The sequence below is a fragment of the Nilaparvata lugens genome, chromosome 8, assembly GCF_014356525.2.
Source record: "Nilaparvata lugens isolate BPH chromosome 8, ASM1435652v1, whole genome shotgun sequence".
Taxonomy (NCBI): Eukaryota; Metazoa; Arthropoda; class Insecta; order Hemiptera; family Delphacidae; genus Nilaparvata; species Nilaparvata lugens.
In genome coordinates, this window is record NC_052511.1 from 28,089,305 (window position 1) to 28,098,547 (window position 9,243).

The 9,243-nt window shown below is 37.6% G+C and overlaps 1 protein-coding gene across 5 annotated transcripts in view; it reads right to left on the reverse strand.

Annotated features, from left to right (window-relative positions):
* Positions 1 to 5,432, reverse strand: part of LOC111057980 — a 158,307-nt gene extending 152,875 nt beyond the window's left edge. For 4 of the 5 annotated variants that reach the window (XM_039434424.1, XM_039434423.1, XM_039434422.1 and 1 more), the window contains exon 1: positions 5,260 to 5,425. In XM_039434424.1, coding sequence (XP_039290358.1) covers positions 5,260 to 5,392 — 133 coding nt within the window. In that variant the 5' untranslated portion in view covers positions 5,393 to 5,425. Of the gene's footprint in view, positions 1 to 5,259 lie in introns of all 5 variants that reach the window. The other variant, XM_039434421.1, reaches the window with a different exon arrangement.
* Positions 5,433 to 9,243: the final 3,811 nt, after the last annotated feature.

Consider the following 9,243-nt stretch of genomic DNA (forward strand, 5'->3'; position numbering starts at 1 on the left):
ACATTTAACCCGTTTAGACGACGGGCTACCAGTTTCGACCAACGGCGACACGTCAGGTTTGGTCGAAACCTGACTCCCCATTGGTAGACCACCAGTGGAACATCGAGGCGCAAGAGGACCTCTGGAAAGGTGTGGAAAAACCTTTCCCGCGACTCCGCGACCGATCCGGACCCCAGGAGGACAGCTGGTGCCCGGCAAGTAGGACTTAGGAAAGTCCAGAGTGCGAGCCGCCGCAGCGCACTAATCCAGTGCGGAACCGAAAAAGGACCTCTGGGAAGGTGTGGAAAAACCTTTCCCGCGACTCCGCGACCGATCCGGACCCCAGGAGGACAGCTGGTGTCCGGCAAGTAGGACTTAGGAAAGTCCAGAGCGCGAGCCGCCGCAGCGCACTAATCCAGTGCGGGATCGAGAAAGGACCTCTGGAAGGTGTGGAAAAACCTTTCCCGCAACTCCGCGACCGATCCGGACCCCAGGAGGACAGCTGGTGTCCGGCAAGTAGGACTTAGGAAAATCCAGAGCGCGAGCCGCCGCAGCGCACTAATCCAGTGCGGGATCGAGAAAGGACCTCTGGGAAGGTGTGGAAAAACCTTTCCCGCAACTCCGCGACCGATCCGGACCCCAGGAGGACAGCTGGTGCCCGGCAAGTAGGACTTAGGAAAGTCCAGAGCGCGAGCCATCGCAGCGCACCAATCCAGTGCGGGATCGAGAGAGGACATCTGGGAAGGTGTGGAAAAACCTTTCCCGCAACTCCGCGACCGATCCGGACCCCAGGAGGACAGCTGGTGTCCGGCAAGTAGGACTTAGGAAAGTCCAGAGCGCGAGCCGCCGCAGCGCACTAATCCAGTGCGGGATCGAGAGAGGACATCTGGGAAGGTGTGGAAAAACCTTTCCCGCAACTCCGCGACCGATCCGGACCCCAGGAGGACAGCTGGTGTCCGGCAAGTAGGACTTAGGAAAGTCCAGAGTGCGAGCCGCCGCAGCGCACTAATCCAGTGCGGAACCGAAAAAGGACCTCTGGGGAGGTGTGGAAAAACCTTTCCCGCGACTCCGCGACCGATCCGGACCCCAGGAGGACAGCTGGTGTCCGGCAAGTAGGACTTAGGAAAGTCCAGAGTGCGAGCCGCCACAGCGCACTAATCCAGTGCGGAACCGAAAGAGGACCTCTGGGAAGGCCAGGGAAGGCCTTTACCAGAGCTCCGCGACCAACCCGGACCCCGGGAAGACACCCGGTGCCCAAGGACTAAGACTTAGTCCCGACACGAAGCCCTTTCTCACGACTAACACCGCATGGTTCCTATTCCCTTCATTCCGCGACCAACCCTGTTTGGCAGTGCGAAAGCACGGCCCCTCTTTCCTAAAAGAGGGAAACATTTCTCCAAAACACTCAAAACCCTGTTTCAACCCCCAACTCGAACGAGGGTGGTTGACGGACGCCCCACCAAGACTCCCGTCCCCTGCCGCGGCCCTCCCCAGTCGCCGACTGAGTTTAGCCGGCCCAGAGCGACACTGGGAACTCTGATAGAGAAAGGTGTGGGCAAAAATCTACTCAGAGTACTTATGCAGTTTTATTGGGTTAGTGGGAACTTGGGGAATACAGTGGATTTAGCTGCGCCTCTTACTCGGAGGGCTGGTCAGGTTAGAGTGCCAAGACCCAATTCAACTTTTTTTTAGAAAATCGTTTCTATTCTTAGAAGGAGAATTCTGTAATAAACTGCCTTCATCCATTGTGCATAGTGGCTCACCACAGCTGTTCAAGCGTAATTTGAAGACTTTCCTATTAAATCTGAGTGAAGAAGATGTAGAAAGTATGCATAATATAACTGTATAATTAATAGTTTTTAGCTTTGGATTTCTAATGACATTGATGGTTTCCAATATGGTAAATTTTGAACAAATAGTGTATAATTGTTACAATTCCTGAATATTATTGTTATGTTGTGATTGGATGCCATTTTTATACATATATAATACATATATAATATATATATATATATATATATATTATATATATATATATATATATATTATATATATATATATATATTGTAATATTACATTTTTTCTCGATTAAAATTGAATCTTCAATTCGATATTCAAAATATTAATAAAACTTGATAGCAAATATCGGTGTAATCTTACGGACTAAACTTTTCACAGGGAATTCATCATATATACTAGTGTTGAACATTCCACTGAATCACTGTAACAAAGTTATATTTCTGAATAAACAGATAATTCTAAAAACATAGAGGTCAATTAAATTTAAAATAACTTTAAAAATAAAGTTTTATTGAAAACAATAGATATAATGTTTGTAGACTTGTGTTCTTTGCTAATTGGCAATCGATGATGACATGTCTCGGCTTCACCGGAAAGGCTTCTTGTTCTTGTCTCTCAAACTTTTTAATGGCTGGCTTATGTTAGGAGTGTTGGCTTCTGTTGAAATTTTCCTAAATAATTGAAATTTAAGATGTGTTATTTGTGAATTTCTCATTTAATGTTGAAAGCCATAAGCCTGTTTTGAAACCTGTAAACGATAGATAAGTATTCTTAATCTATAAGTTATATATTTTAATTTTGATTTAGAGGTAATAAGTTCTGAGTTTTTGTGAAAGCTGTTGGAATCTGTTTTGATGAACAGAACAAACATATTAGTAACCTCAATCATGTTCAATCTATGTTTGATCCATGTATGATTATTTGTTCTGGTGTGAACTGGAATTTTTGAATCATTTTTTAATAAATTATAATTTAATTTGCTCTGAACTAGATTTCTTATTCATAAGCATTAGATCCATTCATGATAAATATCAAGATATCAGCTCATTAGGAATCGATGACTTTCCTTAGGTGATAGGTGAATGCTATCCAACCTATTAGTCTATATATATATATATATATATATATATATGCATGTGTATGTATATATGTATATATAGCTGGTAGTGGAAAAATCAAGTGAATGTGTCATCTTTTATTTTTATTAGTATCATTTTTTTTGTATTAGCAGTGTACTGTTATCAAAGTGAATTTTTTTTTATTTTTGTAGATACTCCCATATGCGGTCAAGCTTTGAAGCTTTGCATATGTGTAATTTAATCAGAAGGATTCATTAATATTAATTTTCAATTGTTATCATTTGGTGTATTGTATTATTACAAATTATTGTATTATGAATTTTTCTGATGAATAAAGTCATTATTTCATTATTATTTCTCCCAGCTTGTGTAGTTTTGGGCAATAAACCAATCACAGGGCTAGAATAGCAAGGAGTAAGACCGCGAAGAACGTAATAAACAAATGGGTAAAAAGTTAATCACCAAAACCTAATGTAAGGCGAAGAATAATTTTTAATTACAGCAGGAACAGATAATTTTAATTAACTTCAAACTCAGTAATAATTAGAAATGAAGACTTGAAAATGAAGTGTTGACGACGAGTGTTGCCGAAGGTGCCCGAGGAAAGCCGAGGCTGAGGGAAAAAAGGGAAAGAATACGGCATTTGGTAGACCTGCAGAAGGCGGACTATTTGAATGCAGTTCGAACATATAAACATTATACATATAAACATTCAAACATTTAAACATTAAAGAGAAATTCCAAACCGTCGACTTGAATCTTACACCTCACTTCGCTCGGTGAATTATTTACAAGAATAACTGGGTTTCATTGGGGATCCTATTTGAAATGAAATTATACTCTTCAAAAACTACTCTGTAGCTTCAATATTTTTTTCTCTCACATGAATCCAAATTCATTTTTTTAATGAGAAGGTGGACATCTATATATATAAAAGCGAAATGGCACTCACTGACTGACTGACTGACTGACTCACTCACTCACTGACTGACTGACTGACTCACTCACTCACTCACTCACTCACTCGCATAACTAAAAATCTACCGGACCAAAAACGTTCAAATTTGGTAGGTATGTTCAGTTGGCCCTTTAGAGGCGCACTAAGAAATCTTTTGGCAATATTTTAACTCTAAGGGTTGTTTTTAAGGGTTTAAAGTTCGTCTTTTAACATGTATATTCTTCTTCTCCCAATCTCTTAATTATAATTGATTGGGCACTGCTACTTCAATCCTGGGAATATTATATTACTAGCCGTCAGGCTCGCTTCGCTCGCCATATCCGTTTAGCCAGACGTTTAGTCTGGACCCCCGACTGGATTGCTCTAACATATGATAAAAATGCTCAAATGAAAAATGCAGGCGAGCGAAGCGAGCCTGCTGATCTCATTCTTGGACGATCCAGTCGGGGGTCCAGGGGGCGGAGCCCCCTGGCTAGACGGATACGGCGAGCGAAGCGAGCCTGACGGCTAGTCTGATATATGATTTCAATACACAGTTTCAAGAGAAAATGAGTATTGTAAGCCGCACATTGATATCTCAAACTGTTTCAGTTTGATGATGTGAAAGTTGTAAATTATGTTGTACATATTAACCAGCTGAAGTCAGCGCATAAATGTCTGCCTGTGTATAGCTCCCAAAATAGCCTTAGCTGATGTTATGAATGAATGAATGGAAAAACACTGTAGTAATTGCATGATATGCAATACTCCAGCTGACTAAATGATAAATCACAACAATTTTTTTCTTATGCATTTTCAATGTTATTTGTTAAGCTAGGCTATATCATAAAAAAGGACGAAGGAGTCCGTGAATTTTGTTGTCCAATGAACTTGATCCGTAAAAAGGGTCGAAGGATATGGTGTTCAAAATTTGAAGCTGATAAGTCTATCAAAAGATATTGGAGAGCTTACGTACAGACGGGAACTTGAGTCACAAATTCGCTAACGCTCGTCCAACTATAATCAATCAGAGCCGATGAGTACTGTCGAAAATAGCTCAAATAAATGAACAGTAGTGTTACAGTTAGAAGCCAAATCCATGTCATGTTTAGAGAAACTGGATACACCGTCAGATGGTTTACATTTGATCATTATGAAATATCCCCTAAATTAAGAGGGGGGAAATTTATGGTTTGTTTTAGAATGAAAAATGTAGAAAATAGCGGAAATGAATGACCAATAGTTAGAATTAGCTGGCAAATCGATGGCAATGGTTATTATGGAATATCTCCATAACTATGGTACGGTAATTTATCGTTAAATAAAAGGGGATGTTTTGTTCTAGAATGGAAACTTATGGAAAAGCGAAAATAAATACAAACAGTCGTTGAAATTAGATGACGAAATCGATGTCCATGTTGAGCGGGACTGGACACCAGGTGAGCTAATGCACGACTTCCTTACCTGTTCCGTTGACGCCGTCCTCGTGCGGATCGTCGACGCCGTAGTCGTAGTGGTCGTCGACCTCCTCGTGATCGAGCACTTGTCCCCCGGTGGCTAACGCACAGCACAGCACCAGCACTCGCGACAACAACATTGCCACACTACATCGCGCACCAGCTCATCGACACCGACTGAATGTCTGAATCTGAATCAGCTTTCAACCAGGTCCTGTTCCTGACGTGCGCGTGAGAGCTAGTTCCTTTCAGAGAATGGTTCCGAAAAGTGAACGATAGTTCTTTCTGTTAGTAGGCTCCCTAGTGGAAGAGATCCATAGAAATCGATAGAAAAACTCTATTGATATCAATATATGCTCATGGATATCAATACGTGCTCATGGATATCGATAGAAATCCATGGATACCAATAGAAATCACGGTAAATACAGTCAATGAACTTATATTGATATCACTACAAGTTTAGTGATATCAATAGAAGTTCATGGATACCAATAGAAGTCACGGTAAATACAGTCAATGAACTTATATTGATATCACTGCAAGTTTAGTGATATCAATAGAAGCTCATGGATATCAATAGAAATCCATGGATACCAATAGAAATCACGGTAAATACAGTCAATGAACTTATATTGATATCACTGCAAGTTTAGTGATGTGCCTGCACTTTTTAAAGGTGATAAAGAAGATAATTTTGAATAAAATTTAGAATTTAGAAATAGGCCGACACATCTAGAAAATACCTGAGTCTATACCTAATTCATGCAGGTGAACGGGCTAGAGTCAAGAAAACTTCAATTAATCTTGCCATGCCTGATTTAATAGGTTTATACTATAGAATAACACTACAATTTGAAATAATTGAAAAATACAAACAGCTTCAATAAACATTGGCAACTAAAATCGACCAACAGACACAACAATTTCATGTTACTTTGTTGACATTCTTCATCTGATTCGGGGGCGCATTACTATCCCCTTTTAGATAGCAATACGTCACCAAACCAAAGAATATCAGTCATCAAATAACAAGTTAATTTCAACATAAAATTACTCAAGAAAGAAAAGCCCGTTGAACCCAAGTTTCGTCGATAGTAACCCATATAACCCATTTCATAATAATTTTGAATCCCCACTTTTGATTGACATTCTCGAATGAACCTTTGTTTCACTACACTGCACTTTCGTTGGTCTGTACGTTGCTTTATCGTCGGGGTTACAGTACCTTGTTTTTGGCGGTGAACTTTTACCGGTTGAATTTGGCTTGACGGCGACGTCCTCTTACGTCCCTAGACCTGTCGTCTGAACGGGTGTCTTGAAGCGGTGTTACATAAAGTTGCGGAACCAAAGGGGTGGTAGTACAAGAAGTTGGTTTGGGGACACACATGAACCGCTGTAAATAAATGTATTACAGCATTAATTTCTAACTCTTCCTACAATTCATCAAAAGCTAAAACAGAAGTTTATTCTGTTATTTAATTTAGATTTTATCTTGACGTTCTGATTTCATTCTCAAAATTTAACAGATTTAAAACAAATTTACTCGCCAGAGTGTCATTAATATACAATGCAACATTCATGAAAACACCCGTAATAAATTAATATAATGCTTTTAGAAGATGAATACTTCATTAATTATGATGTTAACTTTTATATAAATTGATATAATACTCTTAGAAAAGGAATAATTCAGATTGAAATGATGCTAACTTATATGATATTTTTCGTTTGGTTTGCGAAATCAAATATAATTTTTCATATAGTAGCTCGGCTAGTATTGTTGGAAACTTGTGCGCCAGCCAACATTTATTTTATTTATTATTTATGAACTATAGGACGCAATCCAAGTGTAAATAACGGGCATTCGCCCAAAACTGCTCAGAACCTTAATTAAAAATGAACATTCCAGAGTTTATGATTTGATTTACCTACAAATACAAGTCCAAAAACGAGTATCAACTAGAATTATGAATTTATCACCAAATAAAACAAGACACTTTATAACACAATAAAAGAAAAAAATATTGAAAATTTCACTTTAAGGTAAAAATAATGTTTGCCTAATAAGATTCATCTTGTAGATAGTTTTTACCTTCAATTAAATAAAATTAGTAGACACATAGAAAATAATTTAAATAGTATTAAAATTTGAACATTCATTAATATTAATTTCCTGGAAAAGAAAAACTTTCTTCTTCGTCTATTAAGATTTCTATCATAAAAAATTTACTAAATCATTCAAAAGCCTTAATGACATAAGAAAACAGAGTCTGAAAAATATAAATTATAAAATGTCATAAACTCAATATGAACATAATCTTAAAAATTTCATTCCAATTTAAAGGCTATCTTCCTGACTTTCAGCAATACTCTACGATAATATATCTCCAGAAACAATAACTCAAATGTAACGTAACTGAAAACTTTCTATACTTCTTTAGAAAAAATTTATAAGTATCTTCCATCATTAATAAAATCAAAAGGATTATTCTCAATCAATATTATTAACTTGAACAATAACAGGCTTTGTTGATAAAATACTCTTTGATTGAAGTTTCAATTAATTAAATTCCCTAAATTATATTTTAACCTTATTTTACGTACCTTAGCGGTTATTTGAAGAAACAATTATTCGTACATGATGAAGAAACACAATTAAACTTTTCAGGACATGGCACTACTAGAAAATTTAAACTTTAATAAAAATAAAACTAGCTCCTACATTAACTAATTATATAAACTTATAAACTTGCCCAAAAAGGGGGAAACATAGTGACTACATCTTTACTCTCGTAGTGCTCCTAGCAAAGTGTCCTCCGAAACGTAATCTGGTCTCTCGACTGGGGAATCCCCACTACTGTATTTAGAAACAGGTCTCCTATTGGGCGAAGGGAATCAATTTGACCAATCGTTGCGTGGCTTCTAGAGCCTTTGGACCAAATAGTAACTGCAAAATCGGTAGTTTGTTATAATTTCATTGCTTGCTGTTTCCCAACTTATCGCACTTTATGTCACGACAGGAAGGCTAAGTTTTAGAGATAATTCCATAATCTACATTCCTCGATGACTCGGAGCCACAATTTTTAAATATCTATCATGGGAAACTCGAAGTCATGGCCGTTCATAATAGAGAGAGAAAATAATTTATTTCGCTAACTCACTTACAATAATGGCTCTAGTCTATTGCGTATTAAATTTACAATTATAACTTGGGTAAAGACCTGAATTAAAAAGAGTGCTCGGCACAGTGATATCAATAGGAGTTCATGGATATCAATACACATCACGGTAAATACAGTCAATGAACTTCTATTGATATCACTGTACGTTCAGTGATATCATAGGTGCTCATGGATATCAATAGAAATAATGGTCAATACAGTTAATGAAAATCTATTGTTATCACTGAACTTTTAGTGATATCAATAAAAGTAAATGGGTATCATTAGAAGTAAATACAAAAAAATAGAAATCATGGTAAATACAGTCAATGAGCTTCTATTGATTATTATAAAATCTTCATTGATATCAATAAGGACCGGTTTCTGAGCTCTCAGGATGATATTACCCATGTTAACACACGATGTGAAAATCACGTTTCTTCACGTGAATAAAAAGTGAAAATGTTAAAAGTGAAAATCAAACATTTTTTCAACTCTCAATTTAGGCTTTCTGACCAACAGTTTGGATGAAAAATCGAATTTCAACCCCTTTCTATCTGTTGCAAAATCGTTTACAACACACCGTTATCGAGATAAAAAAAATTTCATGCCAATTAAATTTTTGATGGAAATTTTTTGAATTTTCCAAAAAAGTCTCACATTAAGCTTTCTGTTAATCAATTCGGGTGTAGAAGTGAATTTCAGGCACTTTTTGTCTCTTGCAAAAATCGTCTACAGGGCACCGTTAACAATATATAGACCTTTTGCGGTAATTTTAAATTCAGTTAAAAACTTTGTAATAATTTTGGCAGATTTTTTATTTTCCT